The 23289-nt window shown below is 49.1% G+C and overlaps 1 protein-coding gene across 1 annotated transcript in view; it reads right to left on the reverse strand.

Annotated features, from left to right (window-relative positions):
• The window catches only part of FHOD1 (formin homology 2 domain containing 1), a 63347-nt gene extending 45801 nt beyond the window's left edge, over positions 1 to 17546 (reverse strand). The window contains exon 1 of the mRNA XM_073307286.1: positions 17336 to 17546. Within this exon, the coding sequence (XP_073163387.1) occupies positions 17336 to 17512 (177 nt within the window). The 5' untranslated portion in view covers positions 17513 to 17546. The remainder of the gene's footprint in view (positions 1 to 17335) is intronic.
• Positions 17547 to 23289: the final 5743 nt, after the last annotated feature.

The raw sequence follows: 23289 nt of genomic DNA on the forward strand, positions 1-23289 counted from the left end.
GGCCCAATATCTAAACAAATACTTTGCCTCAGTCTTTAATAAGGCTAAAGAGGATCTTAGGGATAATTGTAGCATGACAAATGGGAATAAGGCTATGGAGGTAGAAGCGAAACTCAAACAGCTTAATGGGACTAAATTGGGGGGCCCAAATAATCTTCATCCAAGAATATTAAAGGAATTGGCACATGAAATTGCAAGCCCATTAGCAAGAGTTTTTAATGAATCTGTAAACTCAGGGGTTGTACCGTATGATTGGAGAATTTCTAACATAGTTCCTATTTTTAAGAAAGGGAAAAAAAGTGATCCGGGTAACTACAGGCCTGTTAGTTTGACATCTGTAGTATGCAAGGTCTTGGAAAAAATTTTGAAGGAGAAAGTAGTTAAGGACATTGAAGTCAATGGTAATTGGGACTAAATACAATACGGTTTTACAAAAGGTAGATCGTGCCAAACCAACCTGATCTCCTTCTTTGAGAAAATAACAGATTTTTTAGACAAAGGAAACTCAGTGGATCTAATTTACCTAGATTTCAGTAAGGTGTTTGATACCGTGCCACATGGGGAGTTATTAGTTAAATTGGAAAAGATGGGGATCAATATGAACAGTGAAAGGTGAATAAGGAATTCGTTAACAGGGAGACTACAGCGGGTCCTACTGAAAGGTGAACTGTCAGGCTGGAGGGAGGTTACTAGTGGAGTTCCTCAGGGATCAGTTTTGGGACCAATCTTATTTAATTTTTTTATTACTGACCTCGGCACAAAAAGTGGGAGTGTGCTAATAAAGTTTGCAGATGATACAAAGCTGGGAGGTATTTCCAATTTAGAGAAGGACCGGGATATCATACAGGAGGATCTGGATGACATTGTAAACTGGAGTAATAGTAATAGGATGAAATTTAATAGTGAGAAGTGTAAGGTCACACATTTAGGGATTAATAACAAGAATTTTAGTTATAAGCTGGGGAGGCATCAATTAGAAGTAACGGAGGATGAGAAGGACCTTGGAGTATTGGTTGATCATAGGATGACTATGAGCTGCCAATGTGATATGGCCGTGAAAAAAGCTAATGTGGTCTTGGGATGCATGAAGCGAGGTATTTCCAGTAGAGATAAGGAGGTTTTAGTACCATTATACAAGGCACTGGTGAGACCTCACCTGGAATACTGTTTGCAGTTCTGGTCTCCCATGTTTAAGAAGAATGAATTCAAACTGGAACAGGTACAGAGAAGGGCTACTAGGATGATCTGAGGAATGGAAAACCTGTCTTATGAAAGGAGACTCAAGGAGCTTGGCTTGTTTAGCCTAACCAAAAGAAGGTTGAGGGGAGATATGATTGCTCTCTATAAATATATCAGAGGGATAAATACCGGAGATGGAAAGGAATTATTTAAGCTTAGTACCAATGTGGACACAAGAACAAATGGATATAAACTGGTCATTGGGAAGTTTAGACTTGAAATTAGACGAACGTTTCTCATCATCAGAGGAGTGAAGTTTTGGAATAGCATTCCAAGGGAAGCAGTGGGGGCAAATGACCTGCCTGGCTTTAAGATTAAACTTGATAAGTTTATGGAGGAGATGGTATGATGGGATAACATGATTTTGGCAATTAATTGATCTTTAAATATTCGTGGTAAATAGGCCCAATGGCCTGTGATGGGATGTTAGATGGGGTGGGATCTGAGTTACTACAGAAAATTCTTTCCTGGGTATCTGGCTGGTGAATCTTGCCCATATGCTCAGGGTTTAGCTGATCGCCATATTTGGGGTTGGGAAGGAATTTTCCTCCAGGGCAGATTGGAAGAGGCCCTGGAAGTTTTTCGCCTTCCTCTGTAGCATGGGGCACGGGTCACTTGCTGGAGGATTCTCTGCTCCTTGAAGTCTTTAAACCACGATTTGAGGACTTCAATAGCTCAGACATAGGTGAGACGTTTTTCGGAGGAGTGGGTGGGTGAGATTCTGTGGCCTGCGTTGTACAGGAGGTCGGACTAGATGATCATAATGGTCCCTTCTGACCTTAGTATCTATGAAACAGGAGTGAGACACGAGAAGTTACTGTCCTGCTCTATGTGGCACTGTGAGGCCTCAGCTGGAGTACTGCGTCCAATTCTGGGCATCATGCTTTAGGTAAGAGGTGGACAAGGAGGAGAGAGTCCAGATGAGAGCAACAAAAATGATAAACGGTTTAGGTAACCAAACCTATGAGGAAAAGTTAAAGACACTGGACATGTTTAGTCTTGAGAAAAGAGGACTGAGAGGGGACCTAATAACAGTATGTTAAGAACTGTTACAAAGAGGATGGTGATCAATTGTTCTCCATGTTCCCTGAAGGTAGGACAAGAAGTAATGGGCTTAATTTGCAGCCAGGGTTAGATACTAGGAAAGACCATCTAACTCTAAGGGCAGTTAAGCACTGGAATAGCTTCCAAGAGAGGTTGTGGAGTCCTCGTCATTGGAGGCTTTTAAGAACAGGTCGAAAAAACGTGTCGGGGATGGTCTAAGTTTACTTGGTCCTGTTTCATCGCAGGAGGCTGGACAGGAAGACCTCTCAAGATCTCATCCAGCCCTCTCTCTCTATGATTCTATCAACAATGGCTGTTCTTTTCACCACTCTGTCTGAAGTATGTAGCTAGAGTTGGGATCACGGGCCCTCTGCCAAAACATGCTTCCCGTTGCTGCGGGTGGGGGAGGAGCAGGGGAAGAAGCATGGCCTAGTGGATGGGGCACAAGACTAGGAGCTGGAACTCATGAGTACTGATCCCCTTCTTTGGAGACTATGTTCCAACTGGCAGACCCCAACAATATCTGCACATGGGGAGCACTCCTTCCCCTCTTGGGCTAGGAGTTACATCTGTCAACAGCAGCCACTGGCTGCAAGCTGTGACTCAGCCATTCCCTCCGCTGAAAGGAATCAGGCTGGGTCAGTACCTGGGGAGGCAATGCCGAGGATCACGCGGGCGTGGAAGGACATGGTGGTGGAGATTCAAGAGTTGTTGTTCTCCTCTCCTGTCAACTGATGCATTCATGTAGTGCTAGAGTGATGTAAAACTATACCTCTGAACACTTCTGGGGTGTGCCCCCGGTCCTTCTCAAATTCCACTGCAAATGATGGGGCCTTCTGCCAACTTCAGTTCCACCAGTCGGTTCAAACTGATTTGTTCCAACCTAAACTGCAGTGCTGCCAGCTCTGGCATTTTGTCACAATCCTTGTAACATCTGTTATTTTAATTAAGCCCCAGCTCCAGGAGTCATTACAGATGATGAGACGACAATCTCAGTTTTCATTTAAAAATGCAAGTAAGTTCCTTGCCCTCCTCTTTGCAGAGAAAAGCTTGAAAATAGGACTCCAGAGCGACTCAAAGGCTCAAAACCAGAGGCCAAAGAAAGCAGCCCAAAATGTATCATTGTTAAAGGCCTTGTGACTTTTAAGTCAATCTCATCATTTCTAAGGCCTGACTAATGGTCTGTGACTACGTGGGACTGGCAATACTGCTGTGTCACTACTGGGTGCTGATGGGATTCTTACGTGGTTTATATGCCACTCTGCATCCCCAGGGGATCCCCAAATGCTTTACAACGTGCTATAAGATTGTCACTGTTAACCAAGTAGCGTTGGCTTCACTCTGCATCGGGTATCTAATCCATGGTCACCTGACGCACTGAAATACTGGTGCAGCTCACACGACATGCAGATTCTGCAGAATCTCAGCTTTCACTTAACAAGGCATGTTTCCATCCCTTCCTGGTTATGCAGAAAGCATGTATACACTCATTCAAACGGGAGCCCAGCGTACCCAAAGCCGTACTGTCTGTCTGAATCAGTGACTCAGCAGTACAACTCTCTAGTGTCTCACGAGGGTGGTAACCCTCATGCCTGGAGAGGACCTATTAAATGTCCGCACTAATTAGTTCTTTGCTGATCAAGTTAGCGGAGAAGGGACTGGAGAAGGGGTTGGGAGTGAAACCCAGGCGAGAAGGGAGGGGTAGAAATTGGGAGCTGCTGCATGAAAGGAAATGCTGAGACACAAAGCCAGGGCAGAGGGAGGGTAACTGAGAAAGGCAGGAGGGCCGAAGAGAAATAGAGGACAGAAATAGCGGGTCACCCTAAGCCAGGCATTTCTCACTGACCGATGCAGAATATGACAATGAGGTGCTGAGCAGAGACATGCCGATGAAGAGATTTACTTCCTACATAAAGGCCATATTCGCCTCTCGATCTCTGTGCAAACCCCTTCCTGTCACTATGGGAGTTGTGCTGGAGACAGTGGGGTGTACACGACTCCAGGTTCGCATCCCAGCCCGTGGGCTGTAACTAAACATAGAACTCATCCCTCTCCCAGGATAGCTGTAGCTCACGAAAGCTCATGCTCAAATAAATTGGTTAGTCTCTAAGGTGCCACAAGTACTCCTTTTCTTTTTGCGAATATAGACTAACATGGCTGTTACTCTGAAGTCTGACACAGAGAAAGCAGGGGAAGCCCCCCCCCCGCCCCCCAGTTCTTCCCAGGAGTGCTCAAGCCTCGCTAGCAGCCCTGCAATGTGTTAACAGCTAAATTGCAGGCGGGTCAGCATCCATGTCCATGCCTGCTTCAGGGGGCCTAATTACATGGACCAGCCTATTGGGGAGGCCAAGCCCTCCTGGCTGCTGCAGGAACTTGGATGCCAGTTTCTCATGTGAGCGCGGCAGGAATGCAGTTCCACCCGCAGAGTTCGTGGTTTGGATTCTACCCCAGGCGCTTGCTGTCTCCTAGTGCTAACCCTTGGGGACAGGGACATGCTGTTCCAGTCGGCTCACGAGCTGCATTGCCCTGGGAACCCTTTACAGGCAGTTCCCATGATAGGGAATTCCTGCATGAAAGGGCAGTGAAAACAGCAGGGTCTAGGTTTGGTTCCTTTCCTTCCACCCAAACAAGGCTCTGGGACGCACTCACAGCAAAAGCCCCGACCAGAAATACTGAATTCCAGATACTGTTGTAACACTGCTGGAAGCAGTCAGGTGAGGGCCACTGCTGTAACGGGGAGAGGAGTCCCTGGGACAGAACCAGGTCTCTACTCTGAGTCAGTGTGACAGCTCAGTTTAAATCTGTTAAGAACTCATATCTGTGAAATAATCTTAAAATAGCCTATCACTTTAAACGTGGATTCAAGGGAATACTGAACTGGCTTCAGTGTCACACATCCTGGCAGGGGAATTATCTTCTAACCTCTTCTGGGAGGCAGATAGGGAGCGATGGGTCACTGATCTGGCACACTAGGTTAAAGTGATATCCAAAGATGTTCACGCATCCCCAGATACAGGCTACAGGCAGCAGGGGCCTGGGAACAGTTAGCTGATCATGAGAGCTGGGAGACCAAAGGTTACAGTCAGCAGCAACAGAGATGGAGATAAAGGGTCCGAAGCCCTGCTGGTATGGACAGCAACAAGAGAAGCAGCTCAGTGCAGGATGGTGAGGCCTCCTCTCCCAGCCAGCCCACCCGCTGTCTTCCCACAGCAGCTGCAGATGGAACGCCAAGTTTCCAGTCGGCCATGAGAGAAAGGTTTCAGAACTTAATGAAGCTACTCGCCCTGCCTGTTATTTCTGCAGAGATGAACGCAGACTTCACTCCAGCGTGAGCACAGACAGGATGCTGCATGTTAAACACAGCCAAGCTACAGGGAATACAAGAACTTCCCTGCTTGTTTTAAACCCCAACTCTCCACCCCAATAGCTGAAACCTGACACTCAGGGTGTGGGAACTGCACAGACTCTGCCAAGTGATGCATACAGGAAGATCAGTCCTAGGGCTGAAGCTCTGACCATGGCCCTTTCACCAGTCTGACAGGATGGCCTGGGTAGTTTAAAGTGACAGCCGCCTTCCCAAATGGATATTAACACTTTGTAAACACACAGGTGTCTTACTAGGGAAAGCAATAGTAGAGATTATGGGGTTCAAGTGTCCCCAATTGTCCCTGGAAACTCCACGGTGGACAATGGTGCTGCCTTCTCCCACCAGGAAGCTCTAAGTGGCTAGGGCAAGCATTTCCAAGCACACTTTTGCTAACTGTAAAACTCTGAAAGGAAATATTGAATAGACATAAGCCAAACGAAAATCAGCCACTCTTAAACTAAATTAAGAGTGCCTATGCAGGGGCTAGCACCAGTTTAACTAAACCATTTTATTTTTTATAAAACCACACACATTTAGTTAAACTGACACAACTTTCTCTTGTATACAAGGCCCGAAATTTGGGAAAATGTCATTTTATTCTGTCCCCAGTTAATCAGTGCTGTGAAGGGGAGAGTTATATGGGACACGGAAATTGAGGCATAACTTTTCTAAGCAGTCCCAAACAACAAGGGTGTTTTTAGCTCACGTGTTTGCTCTTTACCCTATTTCGGTGGCCCAGGAGGAAAAGCTAACTGCTCATGCCTAACTATGGTGCATGTACAGTAACTGCAGTCCATAGGGCAGATCCCAGCATTCCAGGCTGGATGCAGTCCCGATGTAATGTATGACTAATTCTGCTCTTTTTCCTCTCCCCAAATAAACCTGGAACCATGTGTGTAAGGGATCTGAACAAGCTTCTTACAAGTATCAGGGGTATATAGTGGAATCTAGGAACAGAAACCTCAGGAGGATAGTTATTTTAGACAGCAATCTGGGACATGAATTGCCTTTCACAAATCCAAGCTGACTCATACCTATTAGCTTGTACTTTTCCAAATGTAGCCGTAAGCTACAATATCCCAAATATTTAAAAACCTTTTCCTAATGCAGGTATTCCTACAGCCTCTTCCTGAACACTGGAACAACAGTCACTGTTTTCTGAGCACCGGGTACTTTTCCATTACCAAAACTTATTAAAGGTAATGATTCACCCATTTACTCCTCCTAGCACCAAAAACATCACCTTGTCTTTACCCTCTGCCTTGCTCACTTCTGTCTAGATACTTGCTTTCCACCATAATTCTGGTCTCCTTTGGCTTCTTCGCTATCACACAAAGGCACACTCCATGGACATACCATTAATATTCTTTTTATCCTGCACAGGTGTGAAGAAGTCACTTCCACCTCCTGTGATTTGTTTCAGTAACTAGCAATAATTTCCAGCTCTTCCGTGCTATTAATGACCCCACCGTTGCTCTTATTTTTCAACCCCCGCAGTGCATTTAAAGAAACTCTGACATATCACTTGATATATCCCCAAAGTCTGCCATGCCGTGATTGCAGAGTAGCAATGCCCACAAGCACTTGGCTCGCAGGACAGAGACAAAGAACACAACCTTTGCTCCATGTGTGAGGTGCCTGGCCACCCCGGCAGGTTCTGAAGAAATCCCTGCATCCAAGTGGATGTTTCTGCTATGACCAACCACCACTAAATAGTTTAAAATATTGGCATTTAAGCTGCCGTTATTAGGTTTCAGAACTCACTCCCTGCTGAGACGAATGGGATGGCAGTGGCTTTGTTTTATTCTGTGCACCTGCAGAGTTAGAAGGCACTGCACTGGTTTATGCCACAGTGGTTTTCTACCCAAGCAGAAAGGCTAGACATTTGTTTTTTAAAAAGAAGGCTGTAAATACCAGACACCAGTAGAGAGCTCCTAAGATTGTCACACTGGTGCATTTCCATGGTATTTTTTTCTGGCATCACTAGTTATTGTAACCTATCCTTTGCTGTCTGACAGATGGGAACAAGTGGTGGTGTTGACAACTTGCTTGCATTTGCTGAATCAGAATGACAGACCTGCTTACATACTTCAGTCTCAATACACAGGACCCTTATTTGGTATCCAGTTTATATCTGTGATTTATACACAGACCCTAGCTCGGCTTCTGTTTTCAAGACACAGGTGCCTAAACCTCCTCTTCTAAGCTGTGTCAGCTGCCTCCCCAACAGCAGTCTCTGAAAGAGGATAAGTACAAGCCGGACTACATTTGGGTGAAAAGACAGTACCACAATGCTTGTGCTAGGGGGCTGGATAGCCAAGTTTTGCTGCAACGTAGAGGAGGATGCTTAGTACCCGCTATTTCCCCAGGGACACCTCTGGGCAACTTAATCTGATAAATTAGCGGCGTGAACCCCACTTTACACTGGTGCTGGGAGTCTACTTTGGGGTAAAGATATTGATGTAATGACACCGGTGCACGTTTCTCTAATGCAGACAGGCTTTTAAAGGAGACCCAAAAATTTGGCTGTGAATAAATTAAGCAGGCTTAGTCTACTGGAGGTTTCAATACTTCTTGCTCATAGGGGATGTGTTGCACCCAGAATGGTATTAAAGATAAAACCCAAACCAGCACTTTAGAATGCTGGTTGTCCTCCAAGGCAAGGTGGAGGGTGCCCCAGGGCCACCTCTCCCTGATGCTTTCTTGCCAAAAAGATGCCACTCTACAAATGATGGCTCTTCCAGGCCAAGCCTGCAGCCCTATAAGGACTTAAAGATCTCAAATGACAGAAAACTGGAAGCTAGTAGGCCCAAGAGTCCACCCTGGGCGTACAAACTCCAGTGGACACACTAAGAAGACTGGAGTACGTGAAGGCAGCATATGGTAAAAAGGGGGGTTGCAATCTGTGATGGGGCATGCAAACCCCACACTGGTCAACAAGGGGTTAAGGAGCTGCTCTGGGCTGAGCCAGGCCCACCCCGCCACACCTGCCAGGCCGGCACAGGCTGGATGGGCCGGGGGAGGTAAAAGGGGAGCAGAACAGCTGCCATGGGAAGAGCAGGGAAAGAACAGACCGTCAGGGCCGAGGGAAGGCAGGAGCTTCCCAAACAACCACTGCCTGACAGGGAGGGCCAGATCCCCCTACGTCCTGAGAGGGAGGTGTACCCCTCTCTCCCTGGCTAACTCAGGTTATTTGGGTTAATTCCCCTTGCTTTTTGTTCACAGACTGCCCAGAAGGGGGAGGCTTTAAAGTGACCTGGCTGGAGAGCCGGAGCACAGGAAGAGGCAGGCTGGGGCAGAGGTGGAGTAGCCACCTGCAGGAGACCCCAACAGAGAGAGCGAGCTGCCACGCCTGGCCACGAGGAGGCGCCCGCGAGTTGACCCCAATCACGGAGCAGAGTCCTACCACCCGCCAGAGTTTGCTAAGGGCAATGAAACTTGAAACCCTGGAAGATAGCTCAACAGGGACAACATTTCAGGCAGTGTGACAAAGGGAAGAGTATCACTGCCAGGGTCCTGTGGGATATTTTTCTACAAAAGCCTAATGCGCCTTGACAGGCTCCCAAGTCTTCCTTACCCCACTTAGATTTACGTCCCTTCTCGAAATCTCTCCTGCCACACCCGTTATAACATCCCCTCCAGTCCAACATAAAAGATCTTATTACACACAGAGTCCGGCTCAGAGAGGAAAATCCGTGCCAGAGATCTGTTTGCTTCGTTAGGCATTGCTTTTGTTGTTTGTTCCCAAATTAACTCCACTTGGTCACCCTTGAAAAAATATCGCATGACATGACACTGCTGGTTCAGTCCAAGAAAAACGAAGATGTGGCTGAAAGGGCACGTGTCTGGTTCAGAGGAAGGTTTAACAACCAAGTTCTGTTATCCACACACGCCAAGCTCATGTGGGAGTCAAATGTATCTGGCCCATGCTTCCTGCCTGCATACTCCGGCCTCCTGCATTGAGAAGCTCCCCTCACCTCTACCGCTAGCTGCTGCGGTGGTGGGCAGCAGGCCGAGTCCTCTTCTCCTTTGGAGCAACTGGCTGAGCGCATCTTGCGCCGCTTCTGCTCCTCCCTTGCATGCCTCCCACACTCAGCCTGGCTGCAAGGCAGGCAAAATCGGAAAAGCACTGCTCCATCCTTGGGGTGGGAGAAGAGTATCATCTGGCCCTGGAGCAACAAGTAAACTACCCTAGAGCCATAGGAGGAAGGCAATCTGTCCTCCAGGGGAAACAAAAATAACCAGCAATTGGAGTGGAAGGAGCGAGAAAAGGAAACCTTTGAAGGGAAGAGATGGTGGAAGTGCCACAAAAACAGTGGAGAGCAGAGTAGGCTTGCTGTCTGCCCACATGAGATTGGAGGTGAGTGAAAACCCAATCCCCCCCGCCCCAGGTAAAAAGTGCAGGGGAAGTCCAACTCCAATGGAATGGTTCCAGGCATTATGGGGAAAGAAGAGGAATGGCCATCCAGCTTGACTGAGGGATGGAGCTTCAAATACAGTTCAGATAAGTATTTAAAGCCTGGGTGTTTATCTGAATTGATCCCAAACTCCGCACCTTGCAGGGTTCCCCTCCCCCTCCCACTTCACTGGCCTTTATGTCCTAGGGCTGCTTGAGCGTTTGGCTGGTTTTTGAACAATGCATCATTGTGATGCATTCCTTTGTCCTTAGCAAATGCCACATTGCAATGGGGCAGTTTGCTCTCGTCTCCAGTCCTGAACCTTTTCCCACAAATAAGATGGGTAGTGTCCAGAAAAAGAGGACCGAGATCTCCCTCCAGCCTCTAACTGGGATGCCAAGTCACTGCTAGTTCTGGCAGCAGGAAGCTGTTCTGGTGGCCCACCATACCTTTGCAAGTCTAGAATCACCAGTAGATCAGCAGTGTATCGTTTTCTGCTGGATTCCATTTAATTTCCCTGTTTTCCATCCCTCACTTATTTACGCTTCCCAGAATTATTTCTTTAGTTCACCTCTCAGATTTCATGAGGATTTATGGGATGTTTTACTGAATATGTTTTTTTCATCTTCACCCCAGAGTTTTGAATACGTTGATAAGACACACCAATGACATTGAGAAGACATGGTACAATCATCCATCCCAAGGAAGGATTCCTCACAAAAACATGGTGGTGCCGCTGTGGATGGGACTGCTTAAAGCTAGCAAAAAGAAAAGGAGTACTTGTGGCACCTTAGAGACGAACCAATTTATTTGAGCATGAGCTTTCGTGAGCTACAGCAGTGAGCTGTAGCTCACGAAAGCTCATGCTCAAATAAATTGGTTCGTCTCTAAGGTGCCACAAGTACTCCTTTTCTTTTTGCGAATACAGACTAACACGGCTGTTACTCTGAAACCTGTCTTAAAGCTAGCAGACACTTAATGCCGTCTCTGCCTTTCTGTGCTCTGGATCAGACAACTGCAAGCGTCTCCCCAACAAGTAAAGGCAACACAGTGCAGACGAGGCACTACCTGCTTAGCTGTTCACTGCCCTTGGAAAAGCAGGTTGTTGGTTAATAAGTTTCACCTGGATAACGATGTCTGCTGGCCTCACAAAGCAGTTTCTTTGTTAACAGAACATAAACAGCTCCCTGCTGCCAAGGGGGGCAGCAGTACAGAATAGGACAGCATAAGTGATCTCCTGTTTTGAGTTACAGAGTTTTCTATTCACACTACCTGAACCTGCATGTTAACCCCCCTCCATGTGGGGCATTTACCAGAAATGTCCCAGGTTTTACAAAGGCTATCATGCAGCTTTTACTGATTTTCACAGCAATTTTGAACTTAAATACAAAACAAAGTGCCAGACCTCCCCGAACCCAGCTCCCCACTTTGGAAGGAGACAGTAGCTCACTAATTGAGGCCACCCAGGTTACTGAGCTGCCACCTCATCTTCCAGAGCGGGGAGCTGGGTCAGAAGTATTCTTATATTTCTCTGTTGTTGTTGTTTTTTGTCCTCCTGTCCCCCAGTATTTACCCAGAATACTGTGAAGCTCTTTTTTTAACCGATTTTCACCCATTTTTAATTTGTTTTTAAACAAACGCCGATAAATTCTCAGGAAATTTTAAAATAAAACCTGAAAACAAAGGGCCTTACCTAGGTGCTCCTAGCAGGCTGTTAAGCAACACTGCCTCAGGGGTTTCAGCACTGCAGCCATTAAGCCTTTGTGTTACACCTTTGTTTCCCCTGAATAGACACTTGTATGCAATGGATATTAAACGGTTTACCATCTTTCCACTACAGCTAGCTTTCCCTATATTTCCTTTTGCACTCTGACCTATGGAAAATTGAAGTTCTTTAATTCTTACCCATTTGATTTCTCTCTAAATCAGCAGACACACAAGGCAGGGTAGCACACCACATCACATGCCATGATGTGCCTCAACAGAAGAATGCTACAGCAGCCAGGCCCAGACGAGGCAGATTGAAGATCAGAATTAGTCAAAATTATACAAAAAGAACATGGCAGAAGGCTTTGTGCTTTTAGTGTGCAGTTATCCAGTCCAGCACTGTTCAGAGATTCCAAGGCCAGAAGGAATCATTCTAGTCATCTGGTCTGACCTTCTGTAAACAGGCCTACTGCTGGTCTGTGGGAATGAGCTGCTGGAATCTCAAATTGTCCATAGTTTCCATGTCCCATGATATCTGTATTATTTGACAGGTTTCAGAGTAGCAGCCGTGTTAGTCTGTATCCGCAAAAAGAAAAGGAGGACTTGTGCCACCTTAGAGTCTAACCAATTTATTTGAGCATAAGCTTTCGTGAGCTACAGATGAAGTGAGCTGTAGCTCACGAAAGCTTATGCTCAAATAAATTGGTTAGACTCTAAGGTGGCACAAGTCCTCCTTTTCTTTTTGCGGATACAGACTAACACGGCTGCTACTCTGAAACCTGTCAAATAATACAGATATCATGGGACATGGAAACTATGGACAATTTGAGATTCCAGCAGCTCATTCCCACAGACCAGCAGTAGGCCTGTTTACAGAAGGTCAGACCAGATGACTAGAATGATTCCTTCTGGCCTTGGAATCTCTGAACAGTGCTGGACTGGATAACTGCACACTAAAAGCACAAAGCCTTCTGCCATGTTCAGGGCCCTGCTCCCACTGAAGTAGAGAACATTCTAAGCGCTGTCCACTTCCTCCCGGATAACCCATTTAAGAGTGCCAGGAAGGAAACCAGACAATTTCCAGTTAACTTTAGCCTGCATTGCAGAAGGGCCTAGATAATCACTCCAGAAACCCCTGCCCTGAAGCCTCAATGTGCATACATATGGCCAGTCACTGTTAGCTTGCAAATCTGCTTATCCCCAACTCCACCTCTGACAACAGGCTCAACTAGGCCTTCAGCACCTTTTGTCTTATTTAATAATTTTATTAAGATGATGTTAAAATAAAAAGAAAACGGTACAGAGTTTAAGCATAGAAGTTTCTGGTTATCAGGAAATGAGCTACAGATTATCAAGGGGCGCGCAGTTCGGTTTAGGATCGGATGGCGTAAGGAATACATAATCTGTAATATCCCTGATTGGGGGTAAAAGATTAATGGGTCAAAGCACAGACACTGAGATATGGGGGTACGTTGTTCATATAATGGCTATGTTCAGGTGTGGAGTATAATGAGTGGATACGATGAGGAGGATGGAATTACCCTTATTTGGTGAGATTTAATGTTCAGTGAGTTTATGATTCCAGTTCATATGGTCCAATGGAAAAAGACTCTCGGTCCCTTTCTCATAGTTGATGCACGATGTCATTCTGTTTCTCCTGGTACTGTCTCCTGGCACGGTCGGTGGCTAGTGAGGTGTTCGATGTAGTTGTCCCTGGACCATCAGATGGCCGATCTACTTACTGCCACTCCCCCACATAGCATTCCTGCTCTCCAGAATACTGTTGCCATTTCCTCATACATTCAAAGCATGACCACGTCAACCCCATCTGCTGGTTCCCATTCCTTACAGGGGCCAGTCTTGCCTTGATTTACAAACCCTCCATAGAAGACCTCATAAACCTCCTCTCTGTTATCCTCAATGTTTTGCCTCATCCAGCTCTGGACCATTTTGGGATGCACTTTGTAGGAGACATACCATAGAATACCTAGGTTATTCAGAGAAGCACGCAATCCTTTGTCAAGCTATCTACCGCGAGGAGAGTTAACACTCATGCCTCATTAGCCAGCAGTTCAGGGGTCTTGTCATCCCGTCAACAGGATAGAAACTCCACATGAGTCGGCTAACGCACCAACATGGCTAAGGATGCATGCGAAAAAAAGAGGAGCTGACACTCATCCTCACAGCTGACACTGAAGAATAGTCAAAGGGTGCTGCACTGTGAGAAGTAGGATAATTCCGAGGAGTTGCCTCCCACTTGTGCCCAGGGGAAAGCTAAAAATGGCAGGGCGCTATTCAAGAGAGTGAGGACAGCCCAGAAGTCCTGCTCAATCTCACTCTTCTTTACACCAGTGCGTTTAAGAGCTACTGTGGCACCATGAATAGCGGAATACTCACACGAGAAGCTTGTAAACTTAAGTGGACAATTTATCAAGAACCACATCTGTACACTGCCAATAAGGAACTACAAAAACCAGACCTTGTTTTTGTCAAAGATGAAACAGCCCTGGTGGTCGATGTCACTGTTCGCTTTGAATACAAAGACCAAACTTTCCTCTGATGCGGCAGCTGAGAAAGTCCAACATTATGCATCAAGCCCGTTGCCAACTGTGTCCACATATCTATTCAGGGGACACCATCATAGGGCCTAATCACATCAACCACACTATCAGAGGCTCGTTCACCTGCACATCTACCAATGTGATATATGCCATCATGTGCCAGCAATGCCCCTCTGCCATGTACATTGGTCAAACTGGACTGTCTCTACGTAAAAGAATAAATGGACACAAATCAGACATCAAGAATTATAACATTCAAAAACCAGTTGGAGAATGCTTCAATCTCTCTGGTCACTCGATTACAGACCTAAAAGTTGCAATTCTTCAACAAAAAAAACTTCAAAAACAGACTCCAAGGAGAGACTGCTGAATTGGAATTAATTTGCAAACTGGATACAATTAACTTAGGCTTGAATAGAGACTGGGAGTGGATGGATCATCACACAAAGTAAAACTATTTCCCCATGTTTATTCCCCCCCTCCACCCCTCACTGTTCCTCAGACAGGTTTCAGAGTAACAGCCGTGTTAGTCTGTATTCGCAAAAAGAAAAGGAGGACTTGTGGCACCTTAGAGACTAACCAATTTATTTGAGCATAAGCTTTCGTGAGCTACAGCTCACTTCATCGGATGCATACTGTGGAAAGTACAGAAGATCTTTTTATACACACAAACCATGAAAAAATGGATGTTTACCACTACAAAAGGTTTTTTCTCCCCCCACCCCAGTCTCCTGCTGGTAATAGCTTATCTAAAGTGATCACTCTCCTTACAATGTGTATGATAATCAAGTTGGGCCATTTCCAGTTGGGTGGGGGGAGAGAAAACCTTTTGTAGTGGTAAACATCCATTTTTTCATGGTTTGTGTGTATAAAAAGATCTTCTATACTTTCCACAGTATGCATCCGATGAAGTGAGCTGTAGCTCACGAAAGCTTATGCTTAAATAAATTGGTTAGTCTCTAAAGTGCCACAAGTACTCCTTTTCTTGTTCCTCAGATGTTCTTGTCAACTGCTGGAAATGGCCCTCCTTGATTATCACTACAAAAGGTTTTTCCCCCCCACACTCCTGCTGGTAATAGCTCACCTTAAGTGATCACAATGTGTATGGTAACACCCACTGTTTCATGTTCTCTATGTATATAAATCTCCCCACTGTATTTTCCACTGCATGCATCCTATGAAGTGAGCTGTAGCTCACGAAAGCTCATGCTCAAATAAATTGGTTAGTCTCTAAGGTGCCACAAGAACTCCTGTTCTTTTTGTGAATACAGACTAACACGGCAGCTGCTCTGAAACCTTTAATTTTGCCTGTTCAGTTACTGTTAACAGACTCTAGTTATCAGCTTCCCAATCCTCACTGTGCAAGCAGCATTATATAAACTCCAGATGTTACAGGAAGCAGTGGTGGTGACTCAGAAGACATCACTGTTTCCTTCAAGTCAGTTCTCAGTCAATGCATCAGCTTGGTGTTGGGGGCCCTGTGCTACTGGAGAGGATGTTTCAGAACACAGCTAAACCTGTGGTTGTTAAACGTCCCTCCAGCAGTGTGTTCCTGATTTATGCTACACAGGAATAGTGGACACAGGCCCTAACCAGCAAGCTATAGGCTATGTTTAAATACGAGACCTTACGCTGACCGCTTCCATTCTCTGTGTGCATAGGGGGGTTTATCGAAAGGATTTGAGCTTGGACGCTGAGGAGCAATGTCTCCCAGTTGTAAGTCTACTAGTACAGTTGCCCGACGCTGCCAGGTCTCCACGAGAAATCCAGTCTGAACGGATTTCACCTGACTAAAGGTTTCGAACCAACCAAAGGACACGCCAACCAACTCCTCCATGAATTAGGAGACAGCTCCTAGCGGTCAGGGCACAAACCCCTACACCCCATCCTCACTGGCCCAGCCCCTGGTCCCTCCCAGTACTGCCCAAACAACTCGCTGCAATGGCTCAGTTCCAAGGCCTGCTCCTGCCAAGAGCCTAGGCACGAACCTGCGCCAGCCTAGCGACGTGGGGATGGGGAAAACGTACGCCGGCCAGCGCGGCCGACACACTCTGTAAACCCTTCCCTGAGGGCCGAAGGATGGGCCAGAGGCAGCAAGATAGGGATGTTCTCACCGACCAAGCCCAGCCCAAACGTAGGACTTGCCCTGACCCCACTTCCTTCCCCCCGCACAGAACCCCCCCCATGCCGTGCAGCACCCCTCCCTCCATGCAGGCCCCACCAATACCCCGGTCCCTCCAGCCCAGCACTCCCTCGATCCTTTGCAGCCCCCCCCAACATCTCGCTTCCCCCTGCCCAGCCCTCCCCTCTTCACCAAGCCCCCCCCCGGGGCCTGCCAGTACCCCGCTTCCTCCAGCCCAGCCCAGCCCCCCCCGGGGCCTGCCAGTACCCCACTTCTTCCAGCCCAGCCCCCGCCCCCCGGGGCCTGCCAGTACCCCGCTTCCTCCAGCCCAGCCCCCGCCCCCCGGGGCCTGCCAGTACCCCGCTTCCTCCAGCCCAGCCCCCGCCCCCCGGGGCCTGCCAGTACCCCGCTTCCTCCAGCCCAGCCCCCGCCCCCCGGGGCCTGCCAGTACCCCGCTTCCTCCAGCCCAGCCCTCCCCCGGGGCCTGCCAGTACCCCGCTTCCTCCAGCCCAGCACCCCCCCTGGGGCCTGCCAGTACCCCGCTTCCTCCAGCCCAGCCCCCGCCCCCCGGGGCCTGCCAGTACCCCGCTTCCTCCAGCCCAGCCCCCCCCCGTGGCCTGCCAGTACCCCGCTTCTTCCAGCCCAGCCCTCCCCCGGGGCCTGCCAGTACCCCGCTTCCTCCAGCCCAGCACCCCCCCTGGGGCCTGCCAGTACCCCGCTTCCTCCAGCCCAGCCCCCCCCCGGGGCCTGCCAGTACCCCGCTTCCTCCAGCCCAGCCCCCCCGACTCCACCTGGCCCCCCCCGACTCCTTCCCCAGCCCCCCCCGACTCCACCTGGGCCCCCCCGCCGCACGGACCCCGCCCCGCCCCAGGAGGGGTGGCCCGCGGCCGCGGCTCACCGGCAGGGGCGCGCCCAGCAGGCGGTGCAGGGCGGGCAGCTGCGCCCCCAGCGGCAGCGCCTGCAGCAGCGGGTGGGCGGGCGCGCGGCGCGGCTCCGGGAAGCTGGCGCACGCGAAGGGGTCGCGGTCGTCCAGGTACTGCACGCGGCAGAGCGCGGCACCGGGCCCGGCCGCCATGGGCGCCGCGCTGCTCCCCGCGCGCCCGCCCGCCGCCACTGGCCGCGCGCCGGCCGCCGGGCCCGGCCGAGCCCGCTGCCCCGCCCGCGCCGCGTCCGGCCGGGGGCGGGGCTACGGCCCCCGGCCAATCGCTCGCCGGTAACCGGGGCGACCGGCCCCTACAGAGCAGCCGATTGGCCGGCGGGGCGGGGGCCCAGCGGCCTCAGGCGCACCCCCCGGGCCGGGGCGGGCTGTCCCCGCCGCGGGCAGGGCTCGGGGCGCCGGCCGGCGGGGGGAGGGGGCGCCGGCCGGCGGGGGGAGGGGGCGCCGGGCCCGGCGAGCTACGTGCGGCTGCTGGAGGTAGGGGACCAGCCGCCCCAAGTGCCTGGAGGAGGAGGAGGAGGAGGAGGAGGAGGGGTGGAGGGCGCAGGAGTGAGGGGAAGCGGGGGTGCAGAGGGAGCGGGGGAAGTGGGGCGCGGGAGAGGGGAGGCGGGGCTCGGATGGGGGCGCAGGGGGGGCATCGGAAGCGGGGGGGCGGGGGAAGCGGGGTGTGGGAGAGGGGAGGCGGGTCTCGGGAGGGGGCGCGGGGAGGAGGAGGAGGAGGAGGAGGAGGAGGAGGGGGCGCGGGAGGGGACATGGGGGGGCTCGGGAAGGGGCATCGGAAGCGGGGGTGCAGAGGGAGGGGAGGGGGTGCAGAGGGAGGGGAGGCGGGGCTCGGGAGGGGGCGCAGGGGGGAGGAGGAGGAGGAGGGGGCGCGGGAGGGGACATGGGGGGGCTGGGGAAGGGGCATTGGAAGCGGGGGTGCAGAGGGAGGGGAGGGGGCGGGGGAGGCGGGGCGCGGGGGAGGCGGGGCGCGGGAGGAGGGGGCATCGGAAGCGGGGGCGTAGGAGGAGGGGGCACAGAAGGGAGGCGGGGGAGGGGGTGCAGTGGGAGAGGGGGAGGGGGCGCAGGGGGAGAAGGGGGCAGGGGGAGGAGGGGTGCGGGAAGGTGCGGGGAGGCACAGGGGTTAGGGGAGAAACGGGTAGGTGAGCGTCACCATAGGCACTAGGAGGTAAGGGGTGCACCAGTGGGGTCACGTGATGGAGCATACATGAAATGTGCTCGCTGCTGTACGGCTCTGTGCCATAAGGGACTGTGTGGGCGGTTAGCTCGGCATGGAGCTGTTGCCTTCCCCAGACCCGCTGTCTCGGCATGCGCCGCTGGCTTTGCCCAGTTCCCTAACCTGTGTGCAGGTCTGAGTCCTGGCCGAACCATGTCACCAGCCTGGGGCCTAGCCCTTCCCGGCTGTAGGAGAGAGGGGCACCTGGGGCTAAGGCTCTCCTGAAAGTTGCTAATCGCCAGATGTACCCACTAGAGGCTGTTTGGAATTTAAACAGACTCCGCCCTGGCCAGCGTTTCTCCGTTGAGGAGCCAGCCTGCTGAGGGCACAACCGTGGCTCTTGCGAGGCCTGGCTGAACGTGGCACTGACACACCCACAGGGCACTGCTCAGGCCACTCACAAGGTCGGTGCAATCCTGGGGCCTTTGGCGCACACAAGGCTGATTTCTGCCCCTTGGCTGTTGACAAACCTTTGACCCTGAAACAACTGCATGGGGTGGTGGCAAGGAGGAAAGGCACCCTAGAGCCCCACATGGCAGCGAGCACACCCCAGCTCTCACATGTGCTCAGCAACATGGACCTGGGGATTCCCAGGCTGGAATTCCAGCGGAGGGGTCTGGCAATGCACATTTTTCACAGCTGCTGATGAAATGATGGCCCCTGTCACTCTCACATGGATTGCAAATTTCAGTTTTTGTAACAACCTTTTCTCTGCATTGAACAGATCACTGAGCATTGGGATGGCGAAGGAGTAACTCGGGGAGGTACAGCTCTCTTATGCCAGTTCCACAGCCAGTTGGAACCGCCGTGTGCCCCTGTGCTGCGCACAACAGACTTGGAGAGCTTCACAGCTGTGGCTGGGGCAGAATCCCCATCAACTGCACCAAAGCACAGGGCCCTGATGCCTGAGCTGACAGAGAATCTCTGCTATCTGTTAGCAGTGCAGGGCCCATGACAGCCAGGGGAACTACGAGAGGTACATGCATATACACGCCAGCTTGTTCATTACACACTTGCCTATAAAGACAAAGTTTGCCTCAGAACCAGCTGTTCAGATATTGCTTCTGACATCAACATAAGAAATCTCTGTGTACCAAGTGCTTCCATCCCGTAACTTCCAGTCTTTGCTTGGGCTTGTCTGAGGTGGTTGTGACATTGTATAAAAAGAAAGATGACCATGTTTACACTAAGGTGTCACCACTGGTGCACAATTGTGATCCGTCTTATACAAGTATGCCTTGTAAGGTATCGATGAAAATGTTATGAGGTGCTAAGTATTATTTTCCTATTTAAATCACTGTATCATCATGGTCTCTGAAGTTATGAAGATTTGCTATGTGTTTGTATCTCAAATGTGTTGTGTTTCTGGATATCACCCACAAGACAGATTTGCATCAAGGCTAGTCAGCCATGTGTTGATGGCCCATAAAGAGAATAAACTCTTCAGTGAGCCCTCCTAAGGACGTCTCAGAAGGCAGGCTGACACTGATGACCCATGACTCAGCAATGGCATGTAAGGACATGTGATCCGAGACTTCATGTTTGTGCTAGTAACTTTCCATGCACATAGGCTGAGGATATAAAAGTGGAGACTGTGACATCACTTCTTAGCCTCTTTCCTGCTCCTCATTTCTGGATTATGATTTCTGACAAAGAAGAGTTTAGAACAATGGACTGAGGACCCCAATATTTGGGATGAACCAGAGAGACTTATTTCAAACTGGCAGATTTAACATCACTGCTATTTACCTGATCTGCAAACTGTGAAACCACCTGTAATGTGTATGATTAATTTTAACCTCTTAATAACGCTTCCTTTTTTGTATATTAATAAACCTTTAGGTTTTAGTTACTAAAGAATTGGCTACCAGCATGAGTTTGGGTGAAATCTAAAGTATATGTTGACCTGGAGCGTGTGTCTGGTTCTTTGGAACTGGAAGAACCTAATGTATATGATTCTTGGTTTAATAATCATTTATCACAGAAGTCGGGATGGTGCAAGAGGCGCTAGAGGGCACAAAGGAGATTCTGTGGCTTCCTGTGATCATTAATTGTTCTGCCCTCTTTCTTTGGAAAATTTCAGGTGCACTGGTAATCCTCAAATGTAAAATCTCCCAAAGGGTGTGATAAATGGAGTTAGTTTAGCGCTTTCTGTGGTTAAAGGAATTTGCTAGAATCCCTTTGAGGCATCTAGCTTGGAGAATACTGTATCTCTTTTCACTTTGGGGAACAAGTCATCTAGTGTCAAGAGGATTTTTTTCCCTACAATTCCTTCATTGTCTTTAAGATCCACACAGATTCATATTTTTCCATTTTTTGTTATAACTGGTACCATTGGGGCACATCATGCTTTTGGCTCTGCAGTTTTCTCAATTATGCCAATCGTTCTATTCTCTTTAATGCAGTTTCCACTTATGAAGTAGTGGAAGAGGAATCGTGAGGTTTATGTACACTATATGTTGCAGCATTGTCTCAAGGTTATTTGTACTGGATCTCCTGTCAAAAGTCCAGTATCGCCAAATATTCCATCGAGTTCTTCTACCTTTCTCACTAGGCCCATCATAGGGTGTTGGTCTCTGGTCCTTTGATCACATGCAATCTGAATGCAAAGCTTTTGTCTTTGTAAGCTGTTTGGTGAACTGCCCCATGCAATTCAGAATACCTCCAGGGCTAGTCAGAGCTGTATCAGGTGACTTCAGCTCTGGGAGGGGTTGAAGGTGATGGTAAGTCCCATCTGAGAGGACTATGACATCAGCTCCTGAATCAGTTTAAAGTTTATAGTCTTGTCGTGAATATTCAAGTTCACTCTCCAGTCAGGCTCTTTCATCACAAGTAATAGATCCTAGAAACATTGGCTCTTGCTCGTCTGTAACATGAGTCAACTCCCTGACTGCTTTGGTGGGGCAAAGCGCTGCAAAATGTCTATATTACAGGCATTTATTACACCATGTATCTCTGACTGGTCATGCATCATCTCTTGGGATATGACTTTTTCTACACTTTGTGAATGTAGGCTGGAATTTATCCCTCTTGGCCTGAGAGTTCTCTCTCGTTGCTTTAGGGGTTTTATAATAATGACTTTTAGCTAGTTTTAGGTTTGTCAGGTAGCTTTGGGTTTATCTGTTAACCCAATAACCAGCCCATCTCTGATATTTTCATGTTTTGCATTCCCAAAAATTACAGTGTTTAGCCAGTGCATGCAGAGCTCTTATAAAACATTCAACATTTCCCCCTAGTTCTTGAATTCTTTGGTGAAAACATGCTCTTTCATTAAAGCTCATTTCTCTGAGATATAAAGTATGCATCAAACATAGCCAGAGCCCTTTCATCGTTGTCTTTGTGGCTGTCTTCAGTAAAGTCAAAGGATTTAAAGATATGTTCTGCCTTGCTTCCCCATAGCATACATTAGATACCTGTATATCACCAGGTTTTTTTTGTGGCATTTGATTGCAATTCAAAAACTTGCAAAATACTGCTTCGAGCCTGTCTATCGTGAAGGTTTGTCAAAGCTGACGTTCTCTAGGGCATTGAAGAGTGGCATGTTGATGAGATCCTGCATCCTGTTCCTTCTATCTGCAACCTTTGCTGTTTTCCATCTGTTTCTGTTCTTAGTTCACTTCTGACTCCTGTCATGCTCCTCTACCAGTTGTGGACTGGCTACAGAGCTTGCTTATACACTCCAGCTGTGTTCATACATTCCTTTAATGTTCTGCCAGGTGCGGTGAGGCTGGTTTAGATAAGATATAGTGCATACAGTGCTACCTAGTGGTTGAACAGTATAATACAGATTAGCATTCCATTACAGTGGCTAAGACAGAGTCTGCTTGGACAGAGCTCAAAGTGGAACAGAAGTAGCAAGCAGCCCTCAAAAGCCTTGTGATTAAGGAAAACCAAAGGGTGCTGGGTAAATAGAGCTGCTGGAGAATCAGAATCTATGAGAAGATGCTGAGGTTGGTGTGAATAAGGAATGACAAGGAGCCTGTCTGGCCTTTCTGGAAGGATGCCTGGAGGTCTGTCTCCTAAAGCTAAAGGAATACTAGGGTTGTATCTCTTGTCAACCTTCCTGAGTCAGGGAATGAGCTGCTCAGCACCAGCATCAGGAAGAAATCTCCCCAAACAGTCTGATACTGAATTGATTCATTTAGAGAGAGGTTTCCACCTTCCCCTCGCACTTCTAACGTGGGCAACAAGATACTTAACCGGGTGAACTGTTGGTCTGTTCCACTGCAGCAGTTCTCACACATTAAGGCTCCTGCGAATGTAGGACAGTAGGGTGTACTATTCAACTGAAGTATTCACTTGGAATATTGTAGAAATAATTGAAAATAGTCAGTGTTTTAGTATTACAGTAGAGCAGCAGTACTCCTCCCATGTAGGTATCTAAGCCCCTTTCCATACCCCCACCATCAGGGATCTGGGGGCCTTGCCATTCTCATGGTCTATTCCCCTCTCCCTTCCTGCCCCGCATATGAGCAGGTATCAGTGGGTCCCTGTCCTGAGATTATCTGAGCCCTCTCCCTTCCCCCTGGGTCATGTGGGCCTGGGGACTCCTGTCCCTCTAGGAGTGTCTAAGCCACTTTCCCTGACCACCCCTCAATGTGGGATCGATCCCCTGTCCCTCTGGGAGGGTATAAGCCCTTTTCTCTGTGAGCCAGGATTTGAGGGCCCTCTTCCTTCTGAAAGCATCTGAGCCCATGTC

Source organism: Lepidochelys kempii, chromosome 12, assembly GCF_965140265.1.
Source record: "Lepidochelys kempii isolate rLepKem1 chromosome 12, rLepKem1.hap2, whole genome shotgun sequence".
In the NCBI taxonomy this organism is placed as follows: Eukaryota; Metazoa; Chordata; order Testudines; family Cheloniidae; genus Lepidochelys; species Lepidochelys kempii.